Below are 20,362 nucleotides of genomic sequence, written 5' to 3'. Positions count from 1 at the left end.
GCTGTTACAATGAGATGATGTGGCATTATACGCCTTCCCTGTATTTGTCCCGCGTTGTGGGCATGCGTCCAAGGTTGCCTGCACATGTGTCACGGGTGGCTTGTCCCGGCGTCGTTACTCTCTCGATGTACGAGCCAAGCCAAGTCATCGAAAATGTCACTATGCATATGCGCGGCCGCGCCGAGTAGCAGCACGCGTCACTTCTGAGACCAAGTGTAGGTAGCAAAACTATGTCGCTCCAATATCTTAGTGACCTGGACACTGCGTGCACGGTTGCATGAGCACACTGAAAAGTAGCTCAAGACGCGCTGATGAGCATTGGATCATTATGTCACGCGAAGGCAGCGCCACTTTAATGCATACTACTAACGCATGCCTACATGTACATTTTTATGAAGTAATACCTTTTAATATAAAGATACGAACAATATTTCAATACTAACAAAAAAAGCGTCAACCGCGTACAGCAATCAACAGTCACGTGGCCGGGTTCATCGGATCATTTATGTTTTTGCCGCCAGAGGTGCCACAGGCCATATTTTGCGACTTACAATTAAGGAATAAAAATATAAAACCATCTCTCACGAAAAAAACAGGGTTGGTTTCAGTCATTGCGACGGACAATCTTTCCATCAGTGGAGTCATCTCATTTCATGTTCTGGGCAGTTGTCAGTCCCTTTAAACCAACCACTCGTCGCACAATTCACGTTTTGAAGCCAGGTGGGATTCTACGCTTTTGCCATGCAATATTACATGTATTATCAGTACTCCTCGCACTACGTAACATTTATATAGTGTTTTCTTCCCTGAAGCAATACCGAGCGTGAGCGTGGCTCTGTTATGGAACACGTGCTTGCTACGCAGAAGTCTTCGGTCCGATTCCCACTCCAACCGAAGATTTAATTAGCATCTAGCATCTACAGTTGACGTCCGATTTCCCGGACGCCCGAAATTCCGGACATGCCCATTTTCCTGGACTTATCTGTGGCATCGTCAAGTTCCCCACAGAGTCAATGTATTAAAAAGTCCGAAATTCCGGACGCTTATAGCCTTCGCCATCCGATTTCCCGGACTTTTTACTGTTAACCGTCGACCCAAAGTCACCACAGACGCCACCATTTTGGTTGTTTTCATATCCTCGAACCCACCATACTTGCATCGCAGGTGTGGCCAGCAGCACTGCCGCACCGCGCTGCGGCTGCTGTAACCTTGAAACCGCACGTGTCAATCCGTTGCCAGCCATAGCTTAGCCAAGCCAAACCTCACTGTGTTCGTTCACGTGTTGTTTTGTCAGCTCTGCCAGCTCTGCGGTCGATTGTTTGCTGCTGCGCGCTATCTTCAGTGATCACGTTTCCCGACCTTCAGCATCCACCGAGTTCCTAGCTGTTTCGTGCTGCGCTTTTTGTTGAGCGGATTCGCCGTTTACAGCGATGGCACCGACTGCTCCTTCGTCTTCGTCCGCGCCTTCGAAGCACCCAAAGCCCCCGCGTAGGCTCACGATGGAGAAGAAAGCCGCCATCATTGCACAAGTCCAAAGCAGTCGGTCGCAGACAGAGGTGGGTAGGGAGTTCGGAATTTCGAAGCAAACTGTTTCGGACTTCATCAAAAACAAGGCGAAGATCTTAAAAGTGGCTGCCAAATCTACCAGGGCTGGAAAGAAGAATGTGAGTCAGGGTGTTTACCCGCAGCTCGAGGAAGCACTCCTCGTGTGGCTCAGTGCCATGATAGCCAAGAAAATCCCGGTGTCAGGTGACATCCTGAAGCAGAAGGCTGAGGTTTTCGCGCTTCAGATGAACGTGAAGGACTTCAAGTTCAGCGATGGATGGCTTCGCAATTTCAAGAGCTGCAATGACTTGAAGTTCAAGAAGATGTGCAAAGAAAGCGGCGCCGTCGACGATTCCGTTGTCACCGAATATTGGGATGGAAAGCTGCAGTCCTTGCTTCAGCAGTTTCCACCTAATGATATTTTCAACTGCGACGAAACTGGATTGTTTTACAAGCTGCTGCCAGAGAAAACGCTTGCATTTGCTGGTGACTCCTGCCACGGCGGCAAGCACAGCAAATAGCGGCTTACTGTCCTCGTTGGCAGCAACATGTCAGGCAGCAAGAAGCTTCCGTTACTAGTAATAGGCAACTCAAAGCATCCAAGATGTTTCAAGGGGGCAGTAACTCTGCCTGTTCTCTATGAAGCTAACAAGAAGGCGTGGGTAACACAGCCGCTATTCGAAGCGTACGTGCGCAAGCTGAACAGAAGGTTTGAGCAGCAAAATCGAAGAGTTCTGCTGTTTGTGGATAACTGCCATGCGCATAGCCACATCAAGGACCTAAAGGCTGTACAGATTGAATTTCTGCCGCCGAACACCACAGCAATCATGCAGCCGATGAACCAAGGCGCGATTCATAACTTGAAGCATCATTACAAATCACGCGTGCTCAGCCGCATGGTGCTCTGCTCCGACAGCGCGAAAAGCTACGCTGTTGACCTCAGGTCTGCCGTCAGCATGCTAGCGGAATCGTGGAAGGCGGTTACGCAAGAGACTCTGCGGAACTGTTTTCGCCACGTGGGCTTCACACTCGACGCCGAGACGGCCGTCTCGCCCCAAGTGGACAGCGTGTGTGACGGACTGCCATCCGCGGACGTTGCCTTCGACGATCTGCGCGCTGCCGGCGTGTCGATTCCAGCCGGGATAACCTTTGAGGGCTTCGCCGACGCTGACAAAGACCTCGAGCTATGTGCGGAGTTGACCGATGACGAAATCATTCGTCAAGTTACGGAGGATTCCGACGACTCTGACACCGAGGACGAAGAGCCAGCTCCTACACAGCCAACGAGCTCGGAGTTGACGCGAGCACTGATGACACTGTCATCGGTGTGCAGCAGCAACATGACGTTGACTGAGGCAGACATGATCGCGGGCAAGCGGACTGTGCAAAAGAAAATAAGCGACTTCTTTGCGCCCAAGTGCTGACCTATGAGGTAGCGCCGGCCAAGTCGTATTTTTTTTTATATATAAACAGCTCTTTTCAGAGCCACCTAAACAATGCATTGGCTGAATTGCAATGGGAATCTTGTACTCCGGCCGTGACGCTCTCCGTCAGCGAAAAATACCTACCAAAAAGGTGCGTTTCCACGTGCATTCGTTTTTCCGGACTGCCCGATTTTCCAGACGTTTTCGTGGTCACTTGAGGGTCCGGGAAATCGGACGTCGACTGTATCTCGAATTTTCGCTCACGGACAACGCAATTTTCGCTCACAACTGACGACGCCAACACCGACACAGGAAGTTCTACGAAACAAGCTCTTTAATGCTATTGCGTTAAAAATTGAATAATTCTTTATATCGAGTACAGTCAGAGCACAGTCCTTTAAAAAATTGCCGCGCGCACTCACCCCTAAGTTTTCCAGCAGCATTGTCATGACGTCATCACAGAAAGGAAGGACCTGAGATCCCAAAGCCCTGCAGATGTCCCCTGTCAGACCCACAGCAGCTGAGCACACCTGTAAGCATTTGGGAGGGGGGAAAAACATCTTGTTTCAGTCAAACGTCCAAAACAAAGGCAAATGCACAAAAGAGTGAACATGTTCCTCCCAATGACAGTGGGCTCTTAGCACACTACCTGATATTCTGCATGGTTCTTCAGACCAATGGCAAGGAAAGGCCGGAAGGCTTCCATGTACTTGACAAACTTCTCACCCAGAACTGCATGACCAAAGAAAAGAGCATTGCGTACATGGCATGGAAACAGTATTGCTTGGTCTAACGGCCGGTGTGGCCCTGCAATATACATTTCATAAAAGGAAGTTGTGGGGTCTGAAGATATCTGGTGCTCTCGGAACACACTGAGACAGTCATGTGATCGTGCAACAACCAACACGTCTACATTTATTCACTTGCTTTTTCATACGACGAGCCCGCCAGCCGAATCTGATACACAACTACTACCACGCGAAATAACCTTATACAATGCCAATACAATACCCGGAAAACATAACACACTCCCAAGACAACTTAAGACATACAATGCACCGCGAAAGTGACATCGCCGACATTCGACTCGCCACGAGGGGCCCACGGGAAACGAGCCGCGGTATCGTCCCCCACGGACCCACCGCGGGAGACATCCATCCACACACTCCACCAAACCCAAAGAGGCTCGCTGATGTTTTCTGTCCGCAGGCGGCACTGCTGGCGCCACCATGCTAACCCTAACCCGTGCGAGTACAGCGTCGCTGCTCGCTCGGCGGCCGTTTAACTTAACTGCAACCTATCCGCGAGACGCGAGTGTGCCATGAGGCGCAAACAGCTTTACAGGGGCTGATAGCACCCCCCCCAAAGTGCAGCCAACAACCAAACTTAACCAAATCACAGCTTCAAACTGGTATGAAGCTACCAAAATTAAGACAAAATTGACGCTGGAGAAGCTAAACTCTACAACGTGAATGTGCACTTTTTCAAGCATGAGAAGCTTAGCTGGATTCCAGCTATGAAAAAACGACAAAACTAGCAAACTCGATCTTGGGGGGATGGAACTTTACTTAGCCGCAATCACCACTCTTATGCAGCACTTCCATCCATATAGTCGATAGAACTTTTGATGTCCTATACTTATCAAACAGCATCTGAACAGTCGCAGACAGGATAGTGGACCATGACAGACTACCCGCATCACTAGTCTGTCCTGCGATGCATGCCATTCACCCTAACGCTCACAACACGTGACAAGATTTGTTGCATTCTCTGAACACTGATACAGTCGCCGACGGTTTATTCGGACGCTGAAAATTCGGACATGCTCGTTTATTCGGACACGTTCGCGGTACCGCCACTCGCCCCATTGAAGTACAGTAGACTCTCAATAAATGAAAATCTCTTAAATAAAATTGCTGCTTAAATGGAACAACTGCCTCTAACATGATTGGTTTTGTGCTTGAATTCTGCACCCCTTTTCATCTGTCAGTAAACGAAACTCCTGTTAAATGAAATATATTTTCCTGGTCCCTTCAGCTTTCGTAATGTAAACTCACGACCAAAAGTTCAGATGCCCCACAGTACGCCATCTGATTTTTCGGACTCCGGCTGGCTGATCAAGTGCGATGTTGAACGCCATTACAAGCTCTCAGCAATGTTTACAATATTTTTGCTAGGTTGCCAGCACTGAAATGTTGCACTGGCTATAGCTAGAGATCATACCGGTGTCAAAATCCATGCAGAAATTGCCGATCTCGAAGGCTATGTTTGTTGGCTACACGTAATGGTTGATAATGGTTGCCTTTTGGCTTTAGCCAGTCAAGTATCCATTGAATGGCTACCACGGCCAAACAGCAGGCCAAGCCAAGCCAAGGTCGAAATCTGCTCGGTGCGGCGTTTGAGGTGAATGACTGCGCATACGAGTAAGACGCGGATCCTAACTCAGACAAAGAGTATGACAACACGAGCGCTGCAACATCAACTAGCCCAACGTCGTTTCCCTTAGGCACTTGAGGGTTTGCATTGTCAGATGTTTCTGTCGCTAGGCCAGGTCTGCATCCCGAGCTTTGTGTCTCGGTCCCTTGTTTGTTGCTTGGCGTGCGAAGCCTGATTTGCTGAAATTGCTCTGACACCGCCCGTTCCATGTGCGCCGCTGAAAAGAAACGCGGCAACTACAATGCCCTGACGATGGCAAAAAAAAAAAAGCAGCAATGCCAGGTGGAAGGCAGCTGACCTCAATCCGAAGTTGCTTGGGAGTTTTCGCCGAGTTGGACGATAAGATCATCCGTCAGCTACTCGAACCAGTGCATGTGGACAGTGATTGCCGTGATGACGCGCCTCCTACACTACAGCAATCAAATGCGGATTTAGCGTAGGCCGTTGCAGTGCTATTGCCGACCCACAGGGGTGAAATACAGGCTGGCTTGGTCGCGCGTAAGTGTGCGTGTGTACAGACGCACATTGACAAGTTTTTTCCGGCCGCTGGGCCAATAAAGGTGCTTTTTCTGGGGAATCCTTTTTCTCGGGCTCCAAATTATTCGGACATTTTGGCGGTTCGCGCAGAGTCCGAATAAACGTTCGGCGACTGTAATAACTGAAAGAGCACTAGAAATTGACAGAAAGCAGTGTGCCACCATCGTCAAGCAAACTCTGCCATCCATGGCCACCATCTTGCGATGGCAATGGCCATCATTCGGGCCACGCTTGTTCTTAATAAGTTGTTCAAGGTGGTTTTGCTTTCCTGTTAGATTGTGCTGCCAGAGAAAGTTTTGGAGAAAAGTTCGTGGAAACTAAGAAAGGCACACGTTAGAATGGTAAAAATGTAATAACTAAGTCCCAATTGAGAACAGGTGCAAGATGAGCAACCAGGTTGAAACCATCCGGTGAAGTCTAACTTCAGGATCTAAAGGAAAAACTTCAATCCCCTAGAAAACACATGGCAGCTGTCTGCTTGAGGTTGAAACCATCCGGTGAAGTCTAACTTCAGGATCTAAAGGAAAAACTTCAATCCCCTAGAAAACACATGGCAGCTTCAGTCAAGATTTAATTGGAGTCTAATTCATGGAAGCTTCCTTCACTACCGTTCAAACTGAATTTCGTTGTGTTTTTGTGTTTAGTCCTGGATAAACCTTGCTTTCAATTTTACTTCCTTTCGAAGTGTGCAGCCCCTCTCACTTTCTCTTTTCCATGAGAGTTAGCGCCTATTACGCCTGCCCTAGCTTTGAGCCAGATAGTCGCAGCATGGCTTATAACACCTACACCAGGCTGGCCAGAACAAGTCAGTGGCTTGCAATATCACTGACACCCACTTGCAATTTTTACACTATAGCAAATAATCCGCCTTCCCTCCAACAAGTTCAAAATCCCATACCACTTTTTGTTCATTCAAAAAGGCCATACAGAACTTGTGTCCTCAAGGAATTGGGAGTTTTTTTGCTAACAAAAGCACCTACCTAATAAAGAAAAAAAGAACACTGTACCTAGTGAAATGCTGTATTTAAAGGAGCACTGACATCAAATTTCAAAGTCGAGATGTGCCCTTCATTCGATTGCTCGGTATGCATAGGTCTCCTTGGCCAAATTTGAATGGCGTCCGTCGCGTGGAAGCAATTTTATTTCGAGGGCAAACAGCGTACGAAAGCTCAACGGAAGATTGATCACGCTGCGACATCGACACTAGTGCTACGCAAGAGGTGTGATACATTCCGACCATACCATCCTGAGTGACGATACGCTAGTAACAATGACGTCGACGATCTGAGTGTATTTATTGTGCCGCCGACGCCAGGCGACGCTCTCACCGGCTCTCACTCCCAGCCAGTGGCTCTCCTCGCTGTCCCGATCCGTGCCTGCGATTCATCGTGTCGTATCGACTGATTTGTCGTGTGAACCTCAGCGCTAGTGCGATCAATCGGAGCGACTACGTGCCAGCATGTCGAGGAACCGCTGCGTAGTACGGACCTGCTTGTCGAGGCGCAGAAAAAGCGGAAAGTGCGTGGCGTTTCATTACACGTACGGTACACGCCAACACGACCACAAGTTATCGAAGTGGAGCAGCCTATAGATAAATATCATCGCTAACAAGTAACACGTATGTAGCGTTATTAGTGAATGTTAGTTCGTCCGTGGACTTCCTTGCGCTAGCGTAATACCGGGTTACTGCAGCAGTAACCGTGAGAGGCTGGATAGGTGGGGCCATCTGGCGGCGCAGAATTGTTATTGTAGAAACCTATCGTATTCTATTTCTCCGCTGCTGTGCATTCGCTATGCCGATATTCCATAGAACTCTTTGCACATACCGGAATGCTGTGCACGCTAAAATTCTCTGATATATCTAATTGAGACACACCAGCGAGTATGGCCCAAGCGTGCGTCCCCGGGCACCTCCTCGTTGCTGCTTGGAACAGCGTCCATTTTTGAATAACTGTTTTGCAAAGGGTCGAAGTTCCAGAATGCCGCCTTCAACACTAGTCGATACTTTTGACGGCGACGACGGCGATGCTGGTGACAAGGCATGACTGAACGTGTGCACCTAGCAGACGAAATGTTCGCTGAGCAGCTGATCCTCACGTCACTCCTTTCTGTGGACAAGTGGTCCACAGAAAGGGCGCGGTCTGGAATTGACCGCGAGGGAGCGCTGCCAAAGCTAAGAAATGGCGGGCTTGCCGGCCGTTTTGAATCGTGCTAGATACCGGTGATATAAATCAATAAAACAGATAGTTATTCGTCCCTCAGTTGCATTTTCGGTTGCGAATCGCTACTAGGGGGTAGATAACTACTCGCGGATGCAAAAATCTTGACATGCGTAAATTTGATGTCAGTGCTCCTTTAAGGTCCAGAAACTGCAAACATTTCATATAGCATACCAATATACATTTGGAGGTGTGTTACAGCATTTGTTTGACAGTGTTAAAGGAATACTGACACAATTTTGAAACATCGCAAAAGGGACATTTTTCGTTTCCTTGGTATGCAGTGTCAACGCTCTCCACACAACGGATTCGGAAAACCACGTACAAAATATTTTAATTTCACTTTGAAGTTTTCGTCGCTGAGCATCTGCAAGCCAGCCTCACTGCAATTGACATTATCCCCACGAGTTAACACAGTTTCACCTACTTTGCGAGCTCTGTGTCCTTCAAGCAGCCTAAATCGCAGAAATCACTGTCAGGGTCACTGGACGACAATTCACTTATCGTTGTTTATGTGCACCACGAGCAGATGACAGATTAGGTGCTAGTACGTCGCGAGTTTCTGTATCCGCGTGACGTCACACTGCTATGAAACGTCAGTGAGAAGCCGCCCCCTCAATATCGAAACCGAATGCGTCTTTTTAAGGTAGCGGTAATTAAAATATATTCGATGCATTCCCAGGCACCACAATACTCGTTTTAGGTTTCTCGACACCAGTAGTTTTATTTACAGCGACAATTCAAACAATTTTTAAATTTGTGTCAGCATTCCTTTAAATAAGTATTTCATGTGTAAGCCAATGAATGACGAGGTCACCTAGTGAGAAAAAATTTCAGAACATTTTGTGTTAACATGCACCTTACACTTGAGGTACACCAGAATGGAAGAGGCTGCAGTGCGCAGAAGCGAAAGACGAGGCAACAGGAGCAATGTGGCCAGTACCTTCAACAAGAGTAGATGCCGCCATGAGCGCATCCTCCTGCACACCTCCGCCCGCACGACCACTGCTTGAACTGAACATTTGCAGCAGGGCCGCAACCACGGCATCAGAGATCTTCGGAGCATCCTCCAGGGTCATCTTGCGCAGCACACTCTGCAATGTAGCACACAGCAGCGACTGCAGGTCGTTGTACTGAGCACGGTCGGAGCTGCTCTGGATGTGGCCCTCCAGGGCGAGCACGTGCTGCAGCCGCTCCAAGATGATCATAGTTGTGCGCTGCACCCACACGTAGCAGTCACGTGGAGAGTTCTTCACGAGCTCCATAAGAGCTTCGTACGCCGCACTTCGGAGATTTGCCTGGCCCCCATCAGCCCTGCAAGACGCCGCCGCATTTATTGACAACTGTCCATATACATGCCAGCTGTTTTTTGCATATACAGTCGAACCCCGCTACGAGAAACTGATGGTGTGCGGAAAAAATTTCGTTGTGAAATTGAAAAAAGCATAGCTGACCTGAGCTAGTAGAACAAAGAAACTTTTATTTCCAAAAGTCAAAAAGTGTCATCTTCTTCCTTTTCTTTCCCAGCAGCGTCATGATGCAATTCTCCTATATGCATAGCGATACCATGTTGAAAAGCACGCTGAAACAACGGCTTCCGCGAATGAATCAGAGGCACAGGCATGCAACATGAATTGCACAGTTGCACTAACACACTAACACTAGCTATCCACCGACAATAAGGTATCGACAACGGCGAGATGCAGGCACGCTAACGCGGAGCGATGACTTATGCCTTATTCTATGCTGTTCTTATCATCCGCTATTTGCGGCTGGCTGGTCCCGTCGATAACTCGGAAGAACCGCCACTCTGACCACTGGCCGCACTAGCCAAGCGCAAAAAGCACGAAAAGCATTGGCATCGGAAAAGGCATCGTTCCGTGATTGCATCCCAGGCTGCAGCGTGGATAACTGAGTGACTGAGCTTCGGTTTCGGACTGTCTGCGACTAAGAAACAACTCAAGCCAGTGGCAAAAGCAGGGCAGTCTCATCATCACCGTTGCTATCAAGCAATGGCGGCCCCCATGCTCAGTCAACAGTGGCGGTTTTTGGTGGTGCCAACACGTGATTTAGACCTTGTAGACATATATTTATGTTCTAAAATGCACCAAAATGTTCGAGATCGTATTTACTGCACGGCAAATTAAATTATTGAGCCTGGAATTGCATCACCAAATTTCGCTGAAGCGGAATGGCAGAAGACAACAAGTTCGTTGTGGCGAGCACATTTATGCATTGACTCCTATGGACCGCTGACGGGGAACAAAGAATTTTTCGTTGTACAGAGACTCGACTAACAACCAGCCTACTTCAGTATCAAGGAGCATGCAGTGGGGGGCTAGCTTGTAAGACATGGTAAAAAACACAAAACTATGCCCAGGAACAGGACAGAGGAAAGAAATGGACAGGAAAAAAAAAAGGACCTTAATTTTAGGTCTGGTGGCCCCATGTTGCCAATTTCATACAGGGTGGGTGCCCTCTCAAGTGACTATGTACAGTAGACTCTCGGTAAACGGGAATCTGCTTAAATGTAACGAGTGCTTCTGACAAGATTGGTTTCGTTCTGGTATTCTGCACCCCTGTTCATCTCTCAGTAAACAGAAGTCCTGTTAAATGGAACATATTTTCCTGGTCCCTTCAGGTTCTGTTTAACGAGAGTCTACTGTACTTCATTCTACCGAGCTTCAGGAGTGCGTTTGTACCAATTTACAGTTAGGTACCCGTCGGCAGCAATTCTGCCTCCCACAGCAATGGCGGATAGGGCCACCTTTCGAGACGAGTACCCAAGAACAACCGAGCGCCAGGTTGGTGTGCTCCTCTACCCCCCAGGAAAAACCGGTGGGTTTCTGGTTGGCACTGGGAGTCGAAGCCGGTACCTACCGAATTAGAAGCAGACGCTCTACCATGTAGCCACAGCTGCAGCTGTTAGTCTGCGCTCGTCCTGTCCATTTCTTTTCTCTGTCCTGTTGATGGGCGTTGTTTTATGCGTTTTTTTTTTAACACGAAAGTGTTTTATGCCAGGGTCCACCACGGCTCCAATGACGCATTTCCGTCATGGATATGACGTTGTAAAATATAAAGACTAACATATGGCAAAGAAAAAACTACAGTCGAACCTCAATATATCGAACGGCACGGCGATCGCGAAATAGTTCGATATATCCAGAATTCGATATAAAAAATCACGTAAAAAAATGCGTCAAGAAATTGTGGAAAACAACCAACGAACCAATCGTGGTGCAGTAAATACTCACTTGAAGATTCAAACAAAGTATATATTGTGTTGGCTTAAAATACTGAAAAAGAGTAGCCTGGTTTTTGTTGGCAATGGCGTGTTTGACGACTGCGTCCTCAACATAGTCCAGGCGATCCACAAGTGAAAGGCCGGTGCCTTCAATCGCGCTGCAGTGGCGGCGCGCAAGGGCCAAAGCGGCTACGACCTCAGCTGATGTCGGGAGCGGGGCACCATCAGCGCTTGCGGGATCCACCTCGGCAGCGTCTTCATTCGGCTGCTCAGCGGTAGCTTCGGCGACGATCTCTACATCCGTTAGCTCCGCCGTTGTACCAGTGCTGTCGTCACCTCCAACGAAGTCTTCGATGCACATGCTTTGCGGCTCCGCACCAACAAAGCTCTCCAGCTTGCTCCACGTTTCGGCGAGCTAGCTTTCTTCATCTGCGCATGCCAACCCAGCTTCCTCGGATTCTTCCACTGATGCTTCGTCAGTGCGTCCACCGAAGCCCACATGCCGAAAGCAGTTGGCTATCGTCGACTGCTTGACGTTTTCCCACGACACCTTGAGCATTTGGATGGCGCCCAAAAGATCGATCTTCAGATCTTGGCCCATCCGGAGTCTTACAAGCAAAATGTCGATCAGCCGACGCTTGTAGATAGACTTAAATGTGCGGATAATGCCCTGGTCCAATGGTTGGAGCTTCGAAGTGGTGTTGGGCGGCAGAAATACCACTTCGATGTTGCTCAGCTGGGCATCGGTGTGGTGTGCCGTGCAGTTATCGACGATAAGGCATACCTTCCGTCCCTGACACACCAGGTCCGAATCCCACGCCTTCAGCCACTTGAGGAAAATATCCCTCGTCATCCACGACTTCTTATTCCAGGCATAAGTCACCGGAATATTGGGGCAGTTCCGCATGCACCTCTGGGTTTTAAATCTGCCAATTACAAGTGGCCGCAGCTTCGTGCTCCCATCCATATTGGCAGCCAATAGGACCGTCACACGGGCCTTGCCTTGCTTGCCCCCGTGGCACTTGTCCCCGCGAGTGTCCAGCGTTTGCCGCGGAAGCATTTGCCAGAACAGGCCCGTCTTGTCAGCATTAAAGATTTGGCTCGGCTCATACTTGGCGAGAACTTTGGGCCACTCATGATCAAGCCACTTCTGAATTTCTTCATCATTGGCGTTCTCACTCTCTCCCGACACAGTCTTCCCGACAATGTTGAAACGAGTCTTAAAACGCTGTAGCCAGCCGCTACTCGCACTGAAATTCTCGACGCCGAGAATGAATGCAAAGTTCTTTGCCTTCTGTTGCAACATCGGCCCCGATACAGGAATATTTCGGGCCCTTGCGTCCATGAACCACTTGTGGAGAGACTTCTCAACATCTTCAAAAGCAGCTTTGCGTACACGCCGCGCGCCCGAGTGCTGTCTCTTCTCGGCCTTGGCCTTTATGTCGGCTTTGTTTTTGAGCAGAGTACTCAATGTGCTCCTTGGTATGCCTAACCCGTCCGCGACGCTAGACTTCTTCTCACCATTCTCAACGCGCTGGATTGCTTCCAGTTTTGCTGCAAAAGTCAGGGTCGTCCGTTTCTTCGCGTCTGCAGCCATCGCTACACACACCACAACGCGTGGCAGGCCTAACACACGAGCACAACAACGACCGATGCGACGGATGCCTGGCGATACTATCAAGGAGGAGCTGGTGCAACAAGTGCAGTGCGTCGTTGCTGCAAGGCTGCGGCGTGCGTATGCCGCTATGTTCAAGTGGCGCACTCAGCGCCATCGATGTGTGCAGCAGTCGTAAACGCCCACCGTGCTACCGCTATTTTCGAGAGTTGCGGGAAAGCTCGCCGCCTGTCAACGAAGCGCGGGCGGTTTGGGGTGGCCGAGTTCGATATATCCATTATACGTCAAACTTCGTTCGAAATAAAAAATTAAAAATGCATGCGATTTCCCACGTGATATAGGAACCGTTCGATATAGGCAATAATTCGATATGTCCGTGTTCGATATATCGAGGTTTGACTGTAGAAGAGAAAGTTCCGTCACATGGAATCGAACTTACGACTTCTCGATCCCCAGCGCGCAACGCGAAACGACTCCGCCACAAACGGCACGTTCTTTGACATACTAACGGCGTGCTATTTATATACACCATTTGCCAGTGGCGGTACTCAGAGATCAGGGTACATCAGCGTGTTTTCGTTATCACTAGCAAGAGGGCGCGAAGGGCTCGAAGAGTGCGCTTTAAATGTCGTCGCCCCCCGCGTTAAGATGAGCGTGTGCCTCTACAGGGCGTGGTCGCTCCTGCGCGCGCTTATCTTGTGCGTCTTGCGCTCTCACCGCAAGTTTGCGTTCAAGTTACAGAGAGCACGAAGGTCATTTCGCTCACTGCAGCGGCCGCTTTTGCGAAAGAAGCGCGCTGCTCACAAACAAATAAGTTACAACTGTGACAGTTCGCGCTCATCCCGTGTATACTTGTGCGTTCGTTTCCTGCGTCCTCCTTTGTATGTGACCAGTGCGCTTTAACTGTCGAGCTGCGACAGTTGTTAGTTCGAGCTCATCCTGTGTATGTTTGTTCCATGCGTCCTTTCTGCTTGAGCAACGCGCTGGAAGTTTCGAGCTGCTTGCCGTTCTTCGCATGACATTACAACTTGTTGCTATGGCATTCATTCCTTCGCCCTCACGGCGAAACAATGCACAACAAACGCTTAAGGGGGGAGGTGGCGATCGAAAAAAACTTTTTTGTTTGTTGACCTAGAGTAATGAAATTTGGCAGGCACACTGAAGAGTGTCTCGAATAGCTATATATGAAGTTTCATTGCGATATCTCGAGTAGTTTTCAAATTACACTATGTTACATAATCTGATGACATACTCTGCTGGTGAAAAGCCTAGCATTGTAACAAAACATGCCAGGAAGGTCCAAGTGGTTTTGATCTTTACTCAAAAGAACACTACACAGGATGACATTATTAAAAATTGTCTATTCCTTTTAGTTTTTTTACAAATAACATCCCCATCAGCTTCATGTATTGCATCAGAACTTCTCATGCACTAATTATCACATACAAAAAAAACTATGCCCTAAGCAAGGTAAAGAATAATGTCATCCTGTCAACAAGACTTCAAGGATTAAAAGAAAAAAAACGGAATCAAAATCTGTGTAGTAGTTGCCAAGATATCTGCTCCACGAGCTGAGCAACATGCCAAAAAAACAGTATTGAGAAAACTGCGTTTAAAGTTTGGCCTTCTCTAAAACACCTAAAAATTGTGGTCTTTGGTTTTTTTTATGGTGTTTCACTTCTTGGACATGTGGCCTTTCTCCAGTGTGCCTTTGTTCTTTTTTCATAACCTCCTTTTTCTGATCTACAAAAAACCAGTATGGATTTCAAACCAAGTTCTCTGTATGAAGGAGTGGTGTGATAGACATGACAGAAAAGAAGATATTGCAATCTAATAAGGCCATATACTGAAATAATTACACATATTTCTTGTATTTATGCTGTCATTAGCATAATTATGTCTTGCTTATTGATTTCAATTAATCATTGAATATTTTTTATAAAGAGAGAGAGGTTTGTTGTGACAGAAAATGGCTCACACCATGATAGCCGATGCCTTCGTTCCAAATAACAAACAGTTATGGCCAAGACGTTAGTGGCACAGGGATTTTTGAGCAGTTTATTCAGTGACGCCCAAGTCGGGCAGATAAAAATTCGTCCCCCTGCTTCATACACGTTCTTTTGCCATTCTCGCGTATGAAACGTATTATCATTCGGCCGATCGCGGCAACGCTAGTCTACGAGGCTTTCATTGTTTCAGAACATTCATAAACGCCTGCGGCGATACCAAGCACGGCTCCAAGCACGTCTAAATTACATCACTAGTGCTTATTGACAGCACTCTGACCGCGAAGTGCTCGGCCGCGGGGTCCGTGGAGCCGGCGCATGATGTGCTTGGTGGCGGTGTTCGGTGACGATTCGCGAATGCGAAGCTACGATGACGATCCGCCTATCGCGGTTCCGAAATGCCGGCGAGCTATGTGCTTCTTCGCTTGCGAAGAAGCACATAGCCGCGGGTACGCTAGCGCGTTGTTCCTGCCCGCAAGGTTCGAGGTTCGTCTCGCTAAACGGCGCCGTGGGCGGAGTTAGGCCTAGTGACGACTCCGAGCAGTAGGTGCGCAGGCCGTGGTGCCCGTTGCTTCGAAGTGCGTAATGCGTGGTCGTGAGTACAAAGAGTCGTCCCGCGATGGCCTTCGTCACGATGTCAGAAGTGCTGATAAGCAGAAATCAAAACATCTAACCGCGAATCCGACGCTGAAGTCAACGCTAGAGTCGGTCCGAGACTCGCGTTTGCGATGTTCGCTAGGAGCGCGGCGCACCATCGTAATCAGATCGAACTTCCTCATGCAGCTCCAAACTAAAGCGTAATTATATTCTAAGTGATCGTCGAGCCGTGAACACAGAACAATTGCGAACGTGTCACGAAGTAGCGCGATTCTCGACAGCCGTGAACTCGCGACGTGCAATCGGCAGACGACGATCTCCCGGAGCGAGCATCGGACCAATGGTGAGGCGAGCTGGGGCAACATGGCGGACGCGGCCAATCGGAGGCCTCGGAAAGACTCTCCAGTGTTTGCTTTTTGTGCGCTTCTTTCTGAATGGAGGAGCCCGCTGAGGCGGGGAATTTGAACACGGAGAAATGCCCTTTCGAACAAGCCCAAGAAGTTGGTTCGCGGTCACACCATCGCGGAGCTACAATTTTTTGAAGATCGCTCTTTTTTTGCGATTTCCACAATAATTTTCGCCACCTCGGAGGGCAAAACAAACTTTTCGAAGCACTTCTGGGTGGTTTTCAGTGTAGTTATTTTGGAATCAGATAGAAAAGGGGTTCCAGAAACTGAAAACTTGATTTTCAGAAAATCGATTTTTTTGCCATTTTTTGCGATACGAAAGCCGCGTCCCCCCTTAACTACATCTGTGAAGACACGTTTACTTTCGTGTTATACCGATTCCTATGACAGAAGGATCAACCATGTTTTTTTCAACATCAAATCCCCATCCCCCTTTCCTTTTGCCAATTTACCATAGAGAAACTTCTCGTTTCCCTAGATGTTATGACTACCCCACTTCATTTACAAGTGCATTAGAGAAAAGAGAGAGCAACGGAAGAACCATACACACATGCATGAGCACACTGGCAAGCAAATGCACACACCTCTAGCAAGCGGTACATACCTTTCTGTTGTCTCCAAAAGCTTTGACACTATAACTTCGAAGTATTCCGACAGGCAGTAAGTTTCTGGCTCTGATCCATCACCAGGAGTGTCTGCAGCTTCAAACGCTGCCTCCGCCAAGCTGTTGAAAGCCTGCAATAAATAAATTTCAGCCCTTATGCCCAATATCAGAGTGGCACTAAGTCTTGGGATGCTAGCCGGTATTGATGGCAAACACCAATGAAGCAGAATATATCAGAACATACTGAAATGGAACAGAACAATGCAATGATGGCAGGAGCAATAAGCCTGACCTGAGCTGCATCACCTACAGCGCATTGCTTTCTTGGAGCTAGTGATCTTGCGCAGCATGCAGCCTTAAAAGACTACATTGATCACATCATACAAGAATTTTGGGGCACTTGTGGTGCTGCATGTTGCAAATGGCCCTTTTGGGATGCACCAGTGATGTATGTATTGTCACTGGGTATTTTACTGCTGGCAGTTACACAATACACAATTACAGCAGCTGTGATGGGCTTCATAGCTGCCCTGCTTCATAAGCTTTCAGGAACTAATTTTGCACCTCCTGCACAAGATCATGAAAATTTGCGCACTGTACGAGAAAAATTGAGGATTTGGCAGATAGTGAGCAATCTCTGGCACACTCTGTCAAAGGGATCCCACAAAAGTGGCTTGGGGTTGGAAGTTTTGAATTTCGATGCCTTGCATAGTTTAGAAAGCTGCATGATGAGCAAGTTCTATGTTCCTGCTTTACTTTAAAACATTCTTAGTGGATCCACTAGAAGGTGCCAACAATGTTAAAATATACAGCACAACAACAAGGACAAGTTTGCGTCACGTGCAAAAACCAACTACATGCATGCCTTGCACCAGCAAAATGAAAAAATTTGTGCACGCAACCAAAGCATGCATAGCATTAATGACGAATTGAACTTTTCTCTTTTCCGACCACAAAGACTGGGCATGCATTACAGACTGATTAATGAAACTACATTACAGTATTGGTAAACAAAGCAAGCGATATAGCTGTGTGTACATCAATGAAAGACATCTGGCAATCAACAAAACTTATCCAAGTCTATAAGAAAAAGAATATTGAGGAGTGCAAAAATGCAATGCCAGCTAAAAAAAAAATTCTACAACAAATTGATGCACCCAGTAAAATATGTATCTATGACAACAATGTCCCTGTTTAGAAATCTGTACTGAGAATGCTGAAACTTTCACCGACCGGTTGTACTGCTAGATTAATTCAACGGTCTGCATTAGACAACATCCAACTTCTCATGCTCAATCTAGCCCAATTTTTTTTCTAGCACAAAGAACACTGTGTCACACCTTTGTTCTTTTGGCCATTTTCAGTGCAACACAACTGAGTAACACAATGAGTTCACATCTTGTCTCGCAACACCTACCCAGCAGACATTGGCAGCAACTCGAGGTTCGGCACCCAGTCCTTTCACCAATGCCTGGAGCAAAGGACCCAGGTAGTTTTCAGCAACCACTGCCTCGGGGATAATCTCACAGACACGCCCTATAGTCCAGGCCACTGTGTCACGCACCACCACACTTTGGTCGCACATAAGCTCAATGAGTGTGGGCATTGCCTGCTCCACGAGAGGCTTCAGATGGCAGGGTCAGGTCCCTCCAGCAAGCAACCTGGGCACGCACAGAAGGAGAGCCACGCATCAGACTTCATGATGGCAAATGAGAGTACAGCAACGGTGGACAGTTTGGCGACAGTATTCTGTCATCTGCCGTGCGAAGTTGTTTGTAGTCGAAAACTGCGTGAAAAGCTAAAATTTGCAAAGAGGAACTGTGCTCATAAAGAAAAAAAAAAGAATGGCTGCACATGCGACAATTGTGTGAACAGCCTAGGCAAACTTTATACAGTCGCCGACCGATAAATCGGACACCGATAATTCGGACATGCTCGGTAATTCAGACAGTCGCGCGGCACCGCCGTTGATCCCATAGAAGTTAATGTGTAAAGACGACCGATATTTCGGACAGCTGCGAGATCTACATTCGATAATCCGGACCCTGTCCGAGACTGTCGCGCACGCCGAATCGCCAGCCATTATCACCTCCGGCACCCGTACCATACAAAGTATATGGCCTCAGAGATAACGAAAGCTAATTGGTGATCTATGATGCTCTATTTCGATCGCTACTTTATGCCTCAGATTTGTGATTTGAAATGCCGATCTTGGAGGCACTGGTCAACTGTGGGAAATCCTATCGACATCGCGAACATCCTACATTCCGGTTCCTGTATCCCCGCGCTGCGCTGCTATCGCGTATCGCCGCCGTTCTGTCGAATGCGTCTGCAGTAAAGCGTTCTGCGCGCGCATTCATTTTTATCTTGAGACTTGCTTTATTTTACGCTCTGCTGTCTCAAAAGATCCGAGTTAAATGGCGCAACGGTGCCCTCACAGCCAGCGCCGAAGGCCGCGCCGACGACAACGAAGAAGAAGAAGAACGCGGCAGATAAGTCAACTGCAGATTTTCCGGACATGCTCGAAAATTCAGATGCTTTCGCGGCACCGTCACCAGCCCCATAGACGTCAATGGTCAAGAACGTCGGAAATTTCGGACGCTAAAACTCTTCGGCGTCCGATTTTTCGGATTTTCTGCCCAAACTGCAGGTCCGAAAGGCAATAATTGAAGCCCCACCTCTGCCGCGTCTATCATGTCGTAGGTTCGAACCAGCGCTTTCGCGAGTCGACCTGTTTGCGACAGTGGCAGAGTCCGAAAGTCAGCTTTGTCGCGATGCCGACGTGTTATGGGGTGAATCGGAGCGGAAATTCAAATGGGCCGCTATCACGGCGCCGTACGGCGATGTCTTATACGGATAAGCAGTGGAAATGCAGGGAGGCGCGATGGCGGCAGGTGGCAAACGCGCCAGTACGGCTCAATCACTGACAAGCCTTACGATAAGCATCTTCAGTCAACTGCTCGATAGTGCATGTGGCCTGGTGCATTTGCGTAGTGCACGTATTTAATAGGCGAGAACCCAAACGCGCCGCGCCGCCATTCATGCTGCCTCTTTGTGCGACTGCTAAGTGTGCCGCACAGACGCGTTGCCTTCACGAACGAAACCAGCTCGTCATCGTACAGCGATCATAGCCACCATAGCGATCACATCACACTGGCGAGATAGAGGCGGGCTTGGTTGCACGTAAGCGGAAGTGCGGGCAGCAACGCAATGACAACTTTTTTCGGCCACCGGGACCCTGAAGTGTCAATAAAAGTATATTTTTTCTGATGCATTCGTTTTTTCGGACATTCGATAATTCGGACTTATTTACGTTCCCCGTGGAGTCCGAATTATCGGTCGTCGACTGTACACTCGTTCGCATAGTGCTACTCAAGACCTCAATAAGATGATTCTGGATTAAAAAAAAAGCAAGTAATTTCAGCCTAGACAACATTCCTGACCTAGCAATCCTCATGCAGAAATGCTACATTAGAAGCAAGCACAATTACACTGAAGTACTATACGCTCGGGATGAATAAGGCCACAACTGTAGTAGTTTTCCAATCCATGGGTATCTCTCTCAAGCACAAAAGTGGAACCATTATGCTGAAGTAACAGCTCGAAGATGGAACAAAAAAGGCAGGATACTGACAACAAAGCTCTGAACTAACGATTGCTTCAGTTTGTTCACTTCTTTAGACAAAATGAAGCCCACACAGTATGATAAATGGGCCCAAAACTCATCA

The 20,362-nt window shown here is 48.1% G+C and overlaps 2 protein-coding genes across 2 annotated transcripts; one reads left to right on the top strand and one right to left on the bottom strand.

Moving 5' to 3' along the window:
• The first annotated feature begins 1,499 nt into the window (after nucleotides 1–1,499).
• LOC119385895 (tigger transposable element-derived protein 6-like) lies at nucleotides 1,500–2,066 on the top strand. Its single transcript, XM_037653263.1, has one exon. The coding sequence runs from the start codon at nucleotides 1,500–1,502 to the stop codon at nucleotides 2,064–2,066; it is 567 nt and encodes a 188-aa protein (XP_037509191.1).
• A 153-nt stretch (nucleotides 2,067–2,219) lies between these two features.
• Nucleotides 2,220–18,296, bottom strand: LOC119385894 (importin subunit beta-like). Its single transcript, XM_037653262.2, has 6 exons — nucleotides 18,052–18,296; nucleotides 16,635–16,765; nucleotides 9,105–9,475; nucleotides 3,619–3,701; nucleotides 3,350–3,499; nucleotides 2,220–2,243 (listed from the first exon to the last, which is right to left on the bottom strand). Exons 1-6 carry the CDS (start codon nucleotides 18,238–18,240, stop codon nucleotides 2,220–2,222), a joined length of 948 nt encoding a protein of 315 aa, XP_037509190.1. The 5' UTR covers nucleotides 18,241–18,296.
• Between the last annotated feature and the right edge of the window lie 2,066 nt (nucleotides 18,297–20,362).

Source organism: Rhipicephalus sanguineus, chromosome 3, assembly GCF_013339695.2.
Source record: "Rhipicephalus sanguineus isolate Rsan-2018 chromosome 3, BIME_Rsan_1.4, whole genome shotgun sequence".
NCBI lineage: Eukaryota > Metazoa > Arthropoda > Arachnida > Ixodida > Ixodidae > Rhipicephalus > Rhipicephalus sanguineus.
The sequence above is the reverse complement of the archived record's forward strand: the minus strand, read 5'-3'. Positions and strand labels throughout refer to the sequence as shown.